General features: G+C 48.8%; 1 protein-coding gene across 2 annotated transcripts; it reads right to left on the reverse strand.

Moving 5' to 3' along the window:
- Nucleotides 1–5531: 5531 nt before the first annotated feature.
- Nucleotides 5532–16690, reverse strand: MGME1 (mitochondrial genome maintenance exonuclease 1). Of its 2 annotated transcripts, none has more exons than XM_064164637.1 (5): nucleotides 15773–16690; nucleotides 12096–12697; nucleotides 9650–9872; nucleotides 8808–8940; nucleotides 5532–5986 (listed from the first exon to the last, which is right to left on the reverse strand). In XM_064164637.1, exons 2-5 carry the CDS (start codon nucleotides 12631–12633, stop codon nucleotides 5852–5854), a joined length of 1029 nt encoding a protein of 342 aa, XP_064020707.1. In that variant the 5' UTR covers nucleotides 12634–12697; nucleotides 15773–16690; the 3' UTR covers nucleotides 5532–5851. The 2 variants fall into 2 exon arrangements, with proteins under 2 accessions (XP_064020707.1, XP_064020706.1); XM_064164636.1 differs by having other exon boundaries at nucleotides 15675–16690.
- Nucleotides 16691–16721: the final 31 nt, after the last annotated feature.

Genomic DNA, 16721 nt, shown 5'->3' on the forward strand with positions numbered 1-16721 from the left:
GGCCATGTGGCAGCTCCACTGGTGGCTCGGGGGAGGTAGGTAACAGTGAGCTGTTTGCTGGAGAAGAGGCAAGAGAGGCATATCAGGGAGGGAGGCTAACAGGAGCCTTCAGCCTGGTACCCTGCAGCACCCTGGGGACACACAAGAACTCCTTAAATCTTGCAGGGATGGGCCACAGGATCAAGGAATGAGGAATCAGCACATGCAGAGCTTACTGCTAGGGCCATGGAGGGGCTGGGAATGGCAGGACAGCAGGAGAGGAAGCTGATGGACTGACTCCCTCCCTGAAATGCTTACACACCAATGCAGGGAGCATGGAAGGGGCTGGGAATGGCAGGACAGCAGGAGTGGAAGCTGATGGACTGACTCCCTCCTGAAATGCTTACACACCAATGCAGGGAGCCATGGAAGGGGCTGGGAACGGCAGGACAGCAGGAGAGGAAGCTGATGGACTGACTCCCTCCTGAAATGCTTACACACCAATGCAGGGAGCCATGGAAGGGGCTGGGAACGGCAGGACAACAGGAGAGAAAGCTGATGGACTGACTCCCTCCTGAGATGCTTACACACCAATGCAGGGAGCATGGGGAATGAGCAGGAGGAGCTGGAGATCTGTGTCAGGCTGAATGACTGTGATATTATTGCCACCCCTGGGACATGGTGGGACAGCTCCCACGGCTGGAATGTTGTCCTGGATGTCTCTGGACTGCTCAGCAAGGACAGACCAGCAAGATGAGGTGGGGGAGTTGCCCTCTGTGTGCAAGAGCAACTGAAATGTGCTGAGTTCTGCCCAAGGCAGGGGGCAGAACAGGTTGCAGGCTTGTGGGTAAGAATTAGGGGATGTGGAAAAGGAGATGGAATTGTTGTAGGGGTCTACTGTAGACCACCAGACCAAGAGGAAGATGTTGATGAGGCCTTCTACAGCTGGAGGTAGCCTCTGGAGTAAACTCCTTGGTGCTCAGGGGAGGCTTCAACCACCCTGATGTTCGCTGGGCAGCTCACACAGCCAGGCACAGGCAGTCCCAAAGGCTCTTGCAGTGCATCAGTGATAGCTTCCTGCTGCAGGCAGTGGAGGAGCCAACAAGGAGAGCTGCACTGCTGGACCCTGCATTAACTGACAAAGAGGCACTGCTTGAGGACATTAAGGTGGGGCACAGCCTTGGGGACAGTGACCATGACATGGTGGAGTTTAGTGTTCTACAGGGCAGCATCAGAGCAACAAGTAGCATTGCAACCCTGGGCTTCTGCAGAGCTGACTTTGTGCTCTTCAGGGCCATGCTGGCAGCAACCCCATGGCTAAGGCTCTGGAGGGGAAAGGAGCCCAGGGAAGTTGGCTAATGTTTAAAGACCACTTCCTCCCAGCCCAAGCCAGCTGTATGCCCCTGAGGGAAACATCAGGTAGCTGTGCTAGGAGAGCTGCATGGCTGAGCAAGGAGCTCCTGAAGGAACTCTCAGGGAAGAAGGAATCTTACAATTGATGGCAGAAGGGATTGCTCACTTGGGAGAACTATAGAGGAGTAGTCAGGGTGTGTAAGAAGGCAACGAGGAAGGCCAAAGCCCTCCTGGAACTGAAGCTGGCAAAGGGAGCTTTGCCAACAGAACAAGAAAGGCTGCTTCAAATCCATCAGCAGGAAAAGGAAGCCCAGGGAAGGTGTGGGGCAGTGCTGAGCCAGGAGGCAGCCTGAGAGCTGAGGGTGCAGAGAAGGCAGAGGTGCTGAATGCCTTCTGAGCTTCAGTCTTTGCACCTAAGGCTGAATTCCCCTGTGGACTCCAGACCCTGGGTGGAGAGGAAGCCTGGAGGAGGGAATGCTCCCCACTGGTCAGTGCAGACTGGGTTAGGGATCAGTTACACACACTGAACATGCACAAGTCCATGGGGCCTGAAGAGATACACCCAGGGGTGCTGAGAGAGCTGCCTGAGGTTGTTGCTCTGCCACTCTCCATTATCTTTGCCAAATCGTGGCAGACAGGAGAGGTGCCTGAGGGCTGGAGCAGAGCCAATGGCACTGCAGTCTTCAAAAAGGGCAAGAAAGAGGTTCCAGGGAGCTGTAGACCAGGCAGCCTCACCTCCATCCTTGGAGAAATGATGGAGAGGCTCCTGCTGGAGGGCATCTCAAGGCACTTGGAAGAGAAGAAGGTTATCAAGAGCAGTCAGCATGGATTTACCAAGGGGAAGTCCTGCTTGACAGACCTGATAGCATTCTATGATGCCATAACTGAATGGGTTGGTTCAGGGAGAGCAGTGGATGGAGTCTGCCTTGGCCTTAGCAAGGCCTTTGAAACTGTCTCCCCTGACATCCTAGTGAGCAAGCTGAGGAAGTGTGGGATGGAAGAGCAGGCAGTGAGGGGAGTTAGGAACTGGTTGCAAGAGAGTTCAGAGGGTGGTGATCAATGGTGCCAGGTCCAGCTGGAGAGCTGTGACCAGTGGTGTCCCCCAGGGACCAGTCCTGTTCAACATCTTCAATGCCATTGCTGAGGGCACAGACAGACAGACAGAGTCTGCTCAGCAGGTTTGCTGCTGACACCAAGCTGGGAGGCTTGGCTGAGACAGCTGCAGGCTGTGCTGCCATCCAGAGAGACCTGGGCACAGAGCTGGGCACAGAGGAACCAGATGAGGCTCAACAAGGACAAGAGCAGAGTCCTGCACCAGGGGAGGAATAACAAACTGCAGCAGTCCAGGATGGGAGGTGACTGCTGGAGAGCAGCCCCAAGGAGAGGGACCTGGGGGTGCTGGTGGCTAACAAGTTCCCCATGGCACAGCAATGTGCCCCTGTGGCCGAGAAGGCCAATGGGATCCTGGGCTGCATTAGGAGGAGTGTGTCCAGCAGATCAAGGGAGGTTCTGCTCCCCCTCTACTCTGCCCTGCTGAGACCTCATCTTGAATACTGAGTTCAGTTTTGGGCTCCCCAGTTGAAGAGGGACAGGGATCTGCTGGAGAGGGTCCAGTGGAGGGCTACAAGGATAGGGGGACTGCAGGGCATGGCTGATGAGGAGAGGCTGAGGGACCTGGGTCTGCTTAGTCTGGAGAAGAGAAGGCTGAGAGGGGATTGGATAAATGTTTCTAAGTATCTGAGGGCTGCCAGGAGGGGGGGACAGGCTCTGCTCACTGCTCCCTGGGTCAGGACAAGGAGCAATGGGTGTAAGTTGCAGCACAGGAGGTTCTGCCTCAACACAAGGGGGAACTTCTGTACTGTAAGGGTCACAGAGCACTGGAACAGGCTCCCCAGAGAGGTTGTGGAGTTTCCTTCTCTGGAGCCTTTCCAGCCCTGTCTGGATGTGTTGCTCTGTGATCTGTGTTAGATAGGATTGTCCTGCTCTGGCAGGGGGGTTGGACTTGATGACCTCCTTGGGTCCCTTCCAACCCCTAACATCCTGTGATCATCTGGTTCCAACACCCTTATCAAGGACAGGGACACCTTCCACTAGACCAGGCTGCTCAAGGCCTCATCCACCCTGGCCTTGAACACCATCAGGGAGGTGCTTTTGATTTCCCTCTAACCACTAATGAAACACCATCCTGATGAAAGAACTGCAGCCGCGTTGAGGTGGTTCCATCTACATGATCTCAGTGGGAGCAACTCCTGGCAACAGATTAAAAGCAGCAGCTACAGCACATGGAAGAAAAGTCATTTTGACAAGCTGGACATTGTAGCTGGAGTAACTGTCCTGACTACCTGGCTGTTCTGAAGAGAATAGACACTGCCTGTAGCAGATGCTTTGGGCACCTCAATTTAAGTCTGGCCAGTTAGTTTAAATTGGCCAGAGTGGGTTTGAGCTTGTGTGACACTGGTGACAGCCATCTGCCAGTTCTGGCAGCACTAGCTTTTGCCTCTGCAGAGATATTGCAGAGCTCACTCAGCGCTGTCTGAGGCAGCCAGACTTTCAGAAGTGCTAGACATAAAGGTTGCACTGGATAATCTTAAGAAGTCTTTTTCCAGCCTTAATGATAGAAATGAGTAACTGCCACCACTACAGTCTTGTCTTTGAAGGCTGTCTTCTCCTGCTTCTCTGGCAGAACAGACTCACTTGAGAGTTAAAAGACAGGTTGCAAATGGTTGCTACCAGTGAAGCTGGCAGCCTTCCTCAGACACAAGACTTTGGTTGAACAAATGAACAAGGTGAAGTCAACAGGTGGCCACACTGCTCGGGCACCTTGGGCAGGACGAAGCTGAACTCATCTACGGTTCAGAGACATCGAAAGGCTGTACTGATGAAGGCAATCCCACCCAAACATTGCTCAACACTCATTTATCCAATCCCAGTCACCACAGGGAATTCAGCTCCTGCTTCTGCCCACCCCCAGCATCATTTCCACAGAAAACTGACCCTGTAGAGTGACGCTGAGCCACCCACTCGCTCACATTCTGTGATGTGGGAAGATACCTGTAAAACAGGTACAACTTCTGAGCACTCACACAGCAGCAGCACCTTCTCAAATCTCAAGGGTTCATCTTTGTAGATAGAGATCTAATTAAGCACAGAGTAATCCTAACATCATCAGACCAAGTTTGAATAAACAAGTACCACCAGAACTAAGTTTCACTGCCCAAGTCTTCACATTTCAGTGCTCTGAAGGAGTAGAGGACAAAGCACTTACCACAGAATCAAAGAACTGTGGTTGAAAAAGACCTCCAAGAACATCAAGTTCAACCATCAACCTAAAACCACCAGGGCCATTAAACCATGTCAAGTTTTGTCAGCAGCAAGCTTGCCTCTTGGGATTTTTAGGTGTTACTTTCTTCAAGCTTAGGTGCCAGTGATGGTTTTATTTGTAAACTGAAGCAGTGTTATGGAAATTCATAAATGCAATTCAGAGAAAACAAAAAGAATGAGGAAGAAAAGCTTTCAAAGCATGCAACACTTGAAACAACACTGCCTGACATCACCAAGGCTCATGCTGTGTCTTACAGCCTCGATTACAGAAAGCAAGCTTCCAAAGTAACTTCTGGTTTACATTTACTCACAGACTGAAAAAAACCCAAACACATAAAGCCAAACCCCTCAAAATGTCTGCTTGGCTCTTCACTCCTCAGCAGACCTGGCTGCAGTCACAAGGCTGCTTTTACACAGAAGCTTCCTCTTGCTGGCAAACACTCCAACTTGGCCCTGGAGATGCATCTACACGAGTAGGCTCCTTGTCATCCCAGACCCAGGGCATCGTCAAGAGAGCTTCCTACCTTTCAGAACACTTGCTGGGAATTACTAAGTGTATGAGTTAGAATTCCACTCCTCTTTTGCCAAGCCATTTCTGTTAAAACAATCCCTTTGCTTTAGCATCTTAGGTAATGGCTTATGAGAATTCTGGTTATAATTCATAGCAGTTTTCCCAGCTACTGCTGTGAGCAAAACCACAAATAGCAACAACCCTTTGAGATGAGCAACAACTAAGCTGACTGACACTCAGACTTACTACTATTTGCATTTCTCTTGGCCCAGGTGACTTTGGCTTTAGTATACCAACTGCATTTTCAAAGCCTCAGTTCTGCCACAGGTTTGTTTTTCTTCTCTCAAAAATAACAAAGAAAAGAGGATTTGATTGAATTATTTTACTTCACAACAGAAACTTTTCTTTCAATCTCAGGTTGCATAAACTGTATGGGGAAAAACAGAGGCAAGTTGTTCTGCCTGGTCCACTTAATCACCTACAATGAAAGCAAACACACACTCCCTGCTCCAAACTTCCTTGTTTGATTTTGTTTGGGTTTTTTTAGGGGGTGGGGATAGAAACTTTATATTAAGAATTAAGACAAAGTTAGTAAAAAATACTATGTATTAAAATGGTGGATTTCACAAAGGGTTCTTGCTTTGGGTCTGTGCTGAGACCACTTGCCTCTGCACAGTTTAGCTGGCATCAGTTTTTGTCCATGTATTCTTCAAGGCGCAAAAGCCACTTCTTCCAGTACTGGGAGCACAGATCAGGACCCATGAAATGTGGATGAGCAGGGGAGCCATCCTTGTAGGCAACCACGATGAGTCCACATCTAACCTACAGTTAAAAACAGAAGGCTGTCAGAAAGCCAGCATGAATTGATGGGAAATTCAACACTACTAAGCATGCAACTCTGAAAACTACATCTGATTGCAAAGCTTCTGTCTTCTTACTGAACACATCTCCCTGTGAAACATAGAACAAAACTACCTGGAACAATTCACATTAAAGTACTTGGAGGCTAACAATCAAACACTCCAAAGACTTGAAGAACACAGCTCTGACTTTGGGGAAAACCAGAGGACTTGAAATCTGCAGTATCAGAGAACCAAAGATTTGTTTCAGTTGGAAAAGACCTTTAATCACTGAGACCAATCATTATCTAACTCCAGCAAGACTGGTGCTAAACAACTCCCCACCACACGGATGCATCTCTTGAAATGAAAGGGTTTATTTAAACATTGCAGATCACAGAATAACAGAATCACAGAATGTCAGGAGTTGGAAGGGACCTCTAGAGATTATCTAGAGCAATGCCCCTGCCAAAGTGGGATCACATAAGGCAGGTCACACAGGAACACATCCAGGCAGGTTTTGAAGGTCTCCAGAGAAGGAGACTCCACAACCTTTCTGGACAGCCTGGTTCAGTGCTCTGCTACCCTCATAGTAAGGAAGTTTCTCCTCGTGTTGAGACAGAACTTGCTGTGTTCCAGCTTGTACCTGTTACTGCTTGTCCTGTTGCTGGGCACCACCCAAAAGACTGTCACCTTCATCTTGACACCTACTCCTCAGATATTGATAGACATTAATAAGATCCCATCTGAGTCTTTACAAGGCTAAACAGTCCTAGGTCTCTGTCTTTCTTCATAAGACAGAAGTTCAAATCCCTTAATCACCCTCACAGCTCTCCACTGGACTTTGCCCAGTATATTCCTGTCTCAAACTGAGGAGCCCAAAACTGGACATAGTATTCCAGAGGCTGGTGGAACTCAGTGGCTGATGAGGTCTTGACATAGAGTCAAGACTGATGTCACTTTCTAGCATCACCCTGAATCAAAATTGTTTCTTGCTATGAACTAACATCTTTTGTATCTGACAAATATCTAATCCAAACCCCTAAAAGCCACCAGCCTGAAGGGAAAGTGTTGGGGGACAGAAGGCTAACAGCAGAATTCAGGAATTACTGCCCATACTTCATTTTATAAGGATCATCCCTGAAAAGTTCTTGTGCTTAATGCCCTCTATAGTATTCTAGAAAGTCCTCTCACATAACTACAGAATCAGTGTTGTAAAGTGACCTCTAGAGTTCACTGAAACCAACCTTCCTGCCAAGGCAGTTTCACCTAACCACAACCTATAGGTTACTCTGCTCTCTTCTGCTTTGTATTTCAGCTCCTCGATGCTTTGCACTGAATTAAGAATCATTCAGACCATGCAGGCCTTCCCTAGAACTACAAAGTCTGTCCAAACTGCATTCTGATGAAACAATGGACAGCAGACTGCTTTCCTGCAAAGAAACAGCTTCCAAATATTTGAAGTGAATCACAGAATGACAGAACCATAGGGGCTGAAAGAGACCTCTAAAGATTATTTAAGTCCAAGCTCCCTGCCAAAGCAGGATGACCTAGGGCAGATTATACAAGAATGCATCCAGATAGCTGTGAAAGTCTCTAGAGAAGGAGTCTTCACATCTCTGGGCAGCCTGGTCTAGTGCTCCAGCACCCCTACAGTGAAGAAGCTCTTCCTCATGTTGAGGTGGAACGTCGTGTGTTTGAGTTTGCCCCTCGTCATACCACAGAACACCCTGAAAAGAGACTGGCATCTTCTTGACACTCACCCTTCAGATACTTGTGGAGATCTCCTCTCAGTTTCTCTTCTCCAGCCTAAACAGACCCGTGTCTCTCAGCCCTTCCTCATAAGAGATGTTCCAATCCCTCAATCATCCCCACAGCCTTCCATTGGACTGTTCCTAGTGTATCCCTGTCCCTCTTGAACTGGAGAGCCCAGAACTGGACACAACACTCCAGATGAGTTCTCACCAGGGCAGAGTAGTCATCCCTTAGTCCCTCTTTTGCTGGCAGGTTTATAGTAATACATGAGGTTTGCAACAGTTTGAAGTCTCCTACTTATTCTCCTTCCTGCTATTAATACAAGCACAATCCACACAGAACCAAGCAATAGTGGCTGCGCAGGTGATGAGTCAAGGAGAGTTCATCTGACCTCAGACACTGAGCATCCCTCAGTCCTGCTGATCAGTTCCTTAAAGCTGCTGCAAACAGAACCACAGAATTGTTTTGGTTGGAAAAGGCCTGTAAGATCAAGTGCAACCATCAGCTTAATACCACCATGGCCATTAAACCCTGTCCAAAGGGCCACGTCCACATGTTTCTCGAACATTTGCAGTGTGGGTGGCTCCACCACCTCCCTGGGCAGCCTGTTCCAATGCCTGACCACTCTTGCAGGGAAGAAATTTTTCCTAATATCCAACCTAGATCTCCCCTGGCACAATTTCAGGCCATTTTTCTCATTCTATCACTTGATATTAGGGAGAAGAGGTCGATTCCCACTTCAACCTCCTTTTGGGGAGTTGCAAAGAGCAATGAGGTCTCCCCTCAGACTTCTCCAGACTAACAATCCTGCTCCTCATAAGACTTGTTCTCTAGACCCTTCACTAGGGTGAGGGCAACTTCAGCAGAATTAGTAAAAGTGTTGGAGTTATTAAATGTCAGCTTAACTTGATTAAGACTGGGCTACTTTGTCACAAAGCCTCCCAGAATTTCCATGATGGACAGCAGATGCTGAAGGCATTAGGTGAGTGGAAATGAAAAGAACATGAGTGCTGCTGCTGCTTGTCCTGGCAGGTAGCAGGCCTACTGACCTGGAAGTCATAATTAGCATCATGGTTTATGGCTCCAATGTATGCTGCAACCTGAAGTGGGTTGTCAAAAGTATCCTTCAGAAATGGCTTTGGTTTCTCTGAAGTTTTCCAGTCAATCACACACAATTGGCCTCTGCACAGGAAAAAAAAATACAGGACAATGTTTTAAACTCAAGTTTAGTCATAAGTAAGAGATGAAACAACAAAGTCATATCACTCTCAGCCTGTCACACTCTGATGTCACATTGCTTGTTTTTATGTCTATGCAAGTCATCTCTATACTCATGGTTCAGATCCAAAAATCAAGACTTCTTAACACTTGTGCAGTTGTGCCAACCGCTGAGGGTCACTTAAGCTTGCCCTCCCATATTGTGCTTCAGTGAGGAACTCTCCACCAGAAACACCACAGTCATCAGGTTCATCCAGAGTTCTTCCACTTCAGAGACTCACAGAAATCGTTTGGATTGGACAAGACCCTTAAGGTCATCAAGTCCAACTATTCTCTAACTCTACCAAGGCTGGTGCTAAACCAAGTCCTTCAGCACCACACCTCTGCCTCTCTTAAACACCTCCAGGAGTGGAGATTCAAACACCTCCCTGGGGAGCCTGTTCCACTGTTTTGAGAATTCTTTCAGCAAAAAAGTTTCTTCTAATATCCAACCTAAACCTTCCCAGGTGCAACCTGGGGCTGTTTCCTCTCAGCCCAGTTTCACTGCTGTTAGAGCTCTGCCCAGCCCCCTCTGCAAGAGCTCACCAACACACCAGCTCCAAGCTGGGACCCATGCCACAGAGCACCAGGCAGCACTGGCAGTACCAGGTGTCTCAGAGAACCAGTACCTCACCGATACTTAGCCACACAGTCCACCAGGCCCAGATACTGAAGACTCTCATGCTGAACAGCGCTTTCCAGAGCTTTCACCTCGTCAATATCTTCTAAGACATGCTCCACGCTGGATAAGTAGCCGGATATCACAGCATTTTCTCTCTGCTCCTTAGTAGTTGTCTCTTCAGACAAGAATATTGATTCCAAAGCCGCATGAAAAAGCTCTCCTTGGAGGAAAAGCTCTAAGAAAAACGTGCAAAGATCCCCACATTACCGACTGTCCTCATAACACCTGAGGGCCTTGTACTCCTGATATGACACACAACTAGTTGTTTTTTGGAACAGAAAGCTTGGGGATGCAGGGAGGAAGAGAATGAGACAGAAAAATAAACTGTCACCATGAACTGAACATCTCTCATTAATGCTTATTTTACTTTGGTCTCACTAACTAATCAGAAACAAAATGTGATTTTTAATTTACTTTTCCTCAAAGGACTTTTGTGAATTTCTAGGAGTTAGAAATATTCTCGGCTGCTTTTGCTTCTTCTTCTGCACTGGTTCACTTGAATGGAACAAGTGTGGCCAGCAGGTCACCTGAGGTTCTCCTTTCCCTCTTCTGCTTTGCCCTGAGGAGGACTTATCTGGAATACTGCATCCAGTTCTGTGTTCCCAGATCTCTTGAACAAGGAACTACTGCAGAGAGTCCAGCAGAGAGCCAGTAAGATAGTGAGGGTACAGAAACATCTACCCTTATGGGGTAGGCTGAGAGAGCTGTAGCTGTTTAGCCTGGAGAGCACTGAGGGAGGATCTTGCTAATACTGATCTTGCTAAAGGGTGAGTGTCAGAAAGATGGAGCCAGTGTTGTCAGTGGTGTCGAGGGACAGGACAAGGGGCAATGGACACAAACTGGAATGCAGGAGGTTCCATGTAAACATCAGGATTTTTTTTGTCCTTTTGAGAGTGGCAGTGTCATGGTTCAGGCTGCCCAGAGAGGTTGTAGAGTCTCCATCAGTGAAGGCAGTACAAAATCATCTGGATATGTTCCTATGTGATTGACTCTAGATGATTGTGCTCTACTGGGGCACTGGACTAGATGCTCTTCAATGGTCCCTTTCAACACCTACCATTCTGTGATTCTCTCATCTCCTGAATTGAGTGGGCACAGTTCTAGGAGTAAGGGCTTATCTCAGAAAGAAAGAGAAACATTAAACAGTTATGTAAGGTTTGCTATGCTACCTCATTCACTGAAGTGTTTTGTAACTCAAAGAGCACGATATTCAGGATTAGAAAGCAGAATAATTCAATATAAGGAGTGCTTGAGTATTTATCAACCTTTCTCCAAGAGGCCTACTATCCCCCAGCTTCTCCTAGATCCCCTTCAGTCCTGTAGCTCGGAGGAAAGCACCTTTGTAGGTCTTACAAAATTTAAATCTCTAAATCACAGAATCATTTTGATTGGAAAAAGCCTTTAAGACCATCAAGTCCAACCATCACCTAACTCTGCCAAGGCTGGTGCTAAACCATGTCCCTCAACACCACATCACACAGGGCAATTTTGTAGGAGGGGCTAGGTACGTTGGATGAAGTGTTAGTGAAGAACTACAACACAACTAGAAAGATACACAGGTTTTTAAACACGCAAGATGATCCAATTTCAGAATGCTTACTTCCATCTTTGTTACAATATATCTCTCCCACTGCAGATGGCCTCAATAACACCAGCTAGGAAACACCTTTGTACATAACTACTAGCAGAGAAATAAAGGAGAGGCAGGTAGGATAGGGCAAAGAATGTTTACAGTTTTTCTGTTTCCCACATGCTTCTGAATCCATTTTAGTGCTCCTGGAACAAAGAGCAGAGCACAGATTCACAGTAAGAGGTGTGCTCATGCTCTTGCCCCATCTCAAGAGAGATGTTGAGGTGCTGGAACATGTCCAGAGAAGGGCGACAAAGCTGGTGAGGGGCCTGGAGCACAAATCCTATGAGGATAGGCTGAGGGAGCTGGGGGTGTGCAGCCTGGAGGAGGCTCAGGGGGGATCTCATTGCTGTCTACCTGAAGGAACATTGTAGCCAGGTGGGGGTCAGCCTGTTCTCCCAGGCAACCAGCAATAGAACAAGGGGACACAGTCTCAAGTTGTGCCGGGGAAAGTCTAGGCTGGATGTTAGGAGGAAGTTGTTGGCAGAGAGAGTGATTGGCATTGGAATGGGCTGCCCAGGGAGGTGGTGGAGGCACCATCCCTGGAGGTGTTCAAGAAAAGACTGGATGAGGCACTTAGTGCCATGGTCCAGATGACTGGCTAGGGCTGGGTGCTAGGTTGGACTGGATGATCTTGGAGGTCTCTTCCAACCTGGTTGATTCTATGATTCTATGAAATGCAAACAAAGGACTTCCAAACTACTTGAATTATAAGCACTTCCCAGGCAGTTATCCAGATTATTGCAATCACCTTGTAGCTAGACTTACTTTTAGTATACTCTGCAAAACCATCTTTTCCAAGCTCCAGTATCATTTTCTGCTTCCATCTTTCCAGATAAAAGGCTTGCAGGGGAGAAATGGTCTGTTGGAGAATGCGAGTAACGCTGGGCACTTTTGTCCTTTGCAAGGCAATTTTCATGGGCAGGTTTGAATCACTGCTGAGATGGGAAATCCTCTTGTTGGGGTTTACTAAAGGAACCCAGTTCTTGGGAAGTCTAGTTTCAGCTTTAACTTGAAGGCTGTGTTTATCTGGTGGCCCATATAACAAATTATCTTCTTCAAGTATCGTCTCTGGCGTCTGGGCGCTGGTTTTGTGAGAAGTAACAGAGTAAACCAAGTTCTTGTATTTCTCTTGGTCCACATGTTCGTAACTGTTGTTTTTTTTCTTCTTACTATAAAGGCAGGTGGAGGTAGCCAGACATACATGTGGGAGCTGGTTTTGGTAAAAAGGTATTTGAAAGAGCATTTCCAGTTTCTCTGCTTTCCGGGACAGCAGCTGTAAGAATTTCATTCTGACAGGAAGCATTTCATGTAGTTAAGAGTTTTCTTTCTTCTGTCAGGAAGAGTCTGCACCTTACCATATTTTCCCCCTGTTAAGAAAAGAAAATGGTGACTTCCAGAGTCAGAAAACTCTTCACAGGTTCAATTTCTCAGTCTCCCTGGAGTTTTCAGCCTGTGAATTCCGTATGCCTTTACTATTCTCATCAACTGTCCTAACAAATTGATTGTTAGAAAGCTCCCTATGTTTTGTCACTTGACTATGGTAAAGCAGCCCACTTCTGCAAAGTGGCCCTACCAGGATTTACAGCAGCTCAGCCCCCTCAGAAGACTGTCACATTTTTAAATAGATTTTTTGCAGTGCTGGAATGGGATCAGTTACTTGTCAAAATCTGTCCCTTGCTGAAAAAGGAAATAATGACTGATGTTAGCACACCACATCAGGTGTCAGTTTGCTGCAGGAGCTAGCAAAATCCAGCAGAGGCAGCAAAATTCAAGCTTGAATGTCGTAAGCAAACTGCTTCATCATATTGTTTCATTGGTGTGGTCAGCAGGAGCAGGGAGGTCATTCTGCCCCTGTACTCTGCACTGGTTAGACCTCATCTTGAGTCCTGTGTTCAGTTCTGGGCCCCCCAGTTTAGGAGGGACATTGAGATGCTTGAGAGTGTCCAGAGAAGGGTGACGAGGCTGGGGAGAGGCCTTGAGCACAGCCCTATGAGGAGAGGCTGAGGGAGCTGGGATTGGTTAGCCTGGGGAAGAGGAGGCTCAGGGGAGACCTTATTGCTGTCTACAACTACCTGAGGGGAGGTTGTGGCCAGGAGGAGGTTGCTCTCTTCTCTCAGGTGGCCAGCACCAGAACAAGAGGACACAGCCTCAGGCTGTGCCAGGGGAAATTTAGGCTGGAGGTGAGGAGAAAGTTCTTCCCTGAGAGAGTCATTGGACACTGGAATGGGCTGCCCGGGGAGGTGGTGGAGTCGCCGTCCCTGGAGCTGTTCAAGGCAGGACTGGACGTGGCACTTGGTGCCATGGTCTGGCCTTGAGCTCTGTGGTAAAGGGCTGGACTTGATGATCTGTGAGGTCTCTTCCAACCTTGGTGATACTGTGATACAAAAAGCAGTGCAGAAAAAATAAGCTCTTCTCTCTTGGGTTTACCTCTAAACAGGGCAACCGAAGCTGCGATTTAAAATAAAGCAGGAAAAAAAAATACTCCTGAACCAATATAACAGCATCCAAGTCCTCAGATTCTCAGGCTACTGTTCGATGGCCACTAACATGCTTATGCAGGTGTATTAATCAGAACAGAGTAAATGCTGGCTCAGAGCCTCTGTATTTGTGACACCTGCCAGAGTACAAAAGCAAAAGTTGATTCCAGCTTTGTATCAGCTGCAGGAAGGAGAATGATACAGTTCAACATAGAACCATTAAGGTTGGAAAAGACCTCTAAGATCATCAAGTCCAACATTCAGTTCACTCATAAGATGCTATCTCCTCAGTATTTTATAAGGTGCTGGAACATGTCCAGAGAAGGGCAACAAAGCTGGGGAGGGGCCTGGAGCACAAATCCTATGAGGAGAGGTTGAGGGAGCTGGGGGTGTGCAGCCTGCAGAAGAGGAGGCTCAGGGGTGATCTTATTACTGTCTACAACTACCTGAAGGGGCATTGTAGCCAGGTGGGGGGTGGCCTCTTCTCCCAGGCAACCAGCAATAGAACAAGGGGACACAGTCTCAAGCTGTGCCAGGGTAGGTATAGGCTGGATATTAGGAAGAAGTTCTTCCCAGAGAGAGTGATTGGCATTGGAATGGGCTGCCCAGGGAGGTGGTGGAGGCACCGTCCCTGGGGGTCTTCAAGAAAAGACTGGATGAGGCACTTGGTGCCATGGTCTGGTTGACTGGATAGGGCTGGGTGCTAGGTTGGACTGGATGATCTTGGAGGTCTCTTCCAACCTGGCTGATTTTATGATTCTATGATTGTATGATGATTAAGGTTGGAAAAGACCTCTAAGATCATCAAGTCCAACATTCAGTTCACTCATAAGATGCTATCTCCTCAGTATTTTATAAGGAGTTAATTAATACCAGATCAGTGTTTTAAATCTCAGGCCTACTAAAACATGAACCCTAAAGCATCTTAGGCTAACACTGCTGCAGTGCCTCTGTCATGTCTAGTATTCACTTCACATGAGCAGCCTAGATAGTTCTTGAGTAGTGTCTGTGGGAATGTTTGTAGGTGCTGTGACCTGAACCACTAGGAGAGGGAGAATTTCATGGAATCCTGGAATCGTTTCAGTTGGAAGAGACCTCTAAGAGCATCAAGTCCAACCACCAACCCAACACCACCATGGCCCAAAGCGCAACACATTTCTTGCTCTCCTCCAGGGACAGTTACTCCACCGCCTCCCTGGGCAGCCTGCTCCAGTGCCTGACCACTCTTGTAGCAAAGAAAATGTTCCTAAGCTCCACCCTACACTTCTCCTGGCGCAATTTCAGGCTGTTCCTTGGTATCCGAGAATTAGGGGGAAGCAAGGCTGTAAGACCAAGTCAAAGCTTTTGGCAAAGCACAATGTGGAAGGGCTGGGCAAACCCTGCTGCGCACGCACCCTCTAGAAGCCTGCCATCCTTCCTGCACGGGCTGCTGGTGCCTGGAAACACCCTGAGAGCGCTGGAGAGCCTACACGCGTGCAGGGCTCCTCTCTCTCAGCGATGAACCATTCCGGACAAGAGCCTCCCGGTGCGATGCCGGCCTGCCCCTCTGCCTCAGCGGGCAGGCCAGCCCAGTGCTGAGCAGCCCCGCGGTGCGAGCCGCTCGGTTACAGTCCCGGGGCTAGCTAGGCCCTTGGGGCGCAGAGCAGGCCACGGGAGCGGGGACAGGCTGCTGCTCTGCCTCACCTAGCCCAGGCCTCGGAGAAAGGCTGGCACTGCGGCAAGGCCTTTACCACCACAGCTACCAGCAGCCAGACAGCCCCACTCGTGCCTCCCCCTCCACGACGCGAATCATCCGCAGGTGCCCACCGGCCGCGACCCTCCTGGCGAAAAGCAGTGGCGGATAAGCGGAACCCGGCGCAGCCCTCACCTCCGCGCCGCGCTTCCCGCCGCCGTGGCCGCCTCCGCCAGCCGCAGCCCCGCTCACAAACGGCAGCGGCAGAGGGCGAAACCCGGGGCAGCCCTCACCTCCGCGCCGCGCTTCCCGCCGCCTCCGGCACCAGCTCCGCGCAGCCGCGCTGCCACCGCAGCCTCCCGGGACTTGTAGTTCCCCCTCCCCGCGGCCGAAACCCGTGTTCGCTCCCTCGGTGTGCCACAAGGCACTCTCATACCCCGAACGGAAACATCGACTTCTTAGAACGTTGTGCGAGTTCGGGCGCTGGAGGTACCCTGCACAGCCGGTACGCCAGCTGAACTTCACAGCGGGTGTTTCACGGTAACACGGCTCAGTCACACCTCATGTCAACACTTACAGTTCAGACATTGGTTAGTTTGTCTTGCTTTACCTTAAAGACACAGCTTCTTTTTAAGTTCAGTGTGCATGCTCAGCGGGTGAGGAGCGTATTTCGGTAGGGGCTTTCTAGTAGGTGTAGGATTTAGCATTATAACAAGACTGGTTCCTAGAATGTGTACCATTAATCTGAGTTCTCTTGCCAGAGTGCCGACTTGTGACACATTACCGCAGTATGCTCCCCAGCACAGGCGAACGCCAGGACTCTTCCTAGCGTTAAGAGCTTCTCCTGATGTCCAAGGTGTTTAGTTACAGATTTTGAGGGGAACTTCCAGCACAAGCTAGCATCTTCCATCTGTCAGCTGCTTTTCAAGGACACTACCCCTGGCGAGACACGCATTGTTTACTGGAAGCAATCAACTTTACCCCGTAAACCCCTAAACCAACGGTCTATCTTTAGTAGATTCAACTCGAACAGCGCGGCCGAACAGTTCCACTTGGGTGACAGTGGGGCGGTGGGGATGCAGAGCCCCTGTGAGCAGTGGCGACGAGCAGGAGCGCATCCTCCCGTTCCCCTTCGAGAGTTCGGAACACCTCTGAACCTCCAGAACCTTTTACAGACAAATAAACAATGCCTTCCCCGCAAAAAAACAAACAAACTTCAAACGCCCCCCACCGCCCCCCCAA

Source organism: Pogoniulus pusillus, chromosome 25 (genome assembly GCF_015220805.1).
Source record: "Pogoniulus pusillus isolate bPogPus1 chromosome 25, bPogPus1.pri, whole genome shotgun sequence".
NCBI lineage: Eukaryota > Metazoa > Chordata > Aves > Piciformes > Lybiidae > Pogoniulus > Pogoniulus pusillus.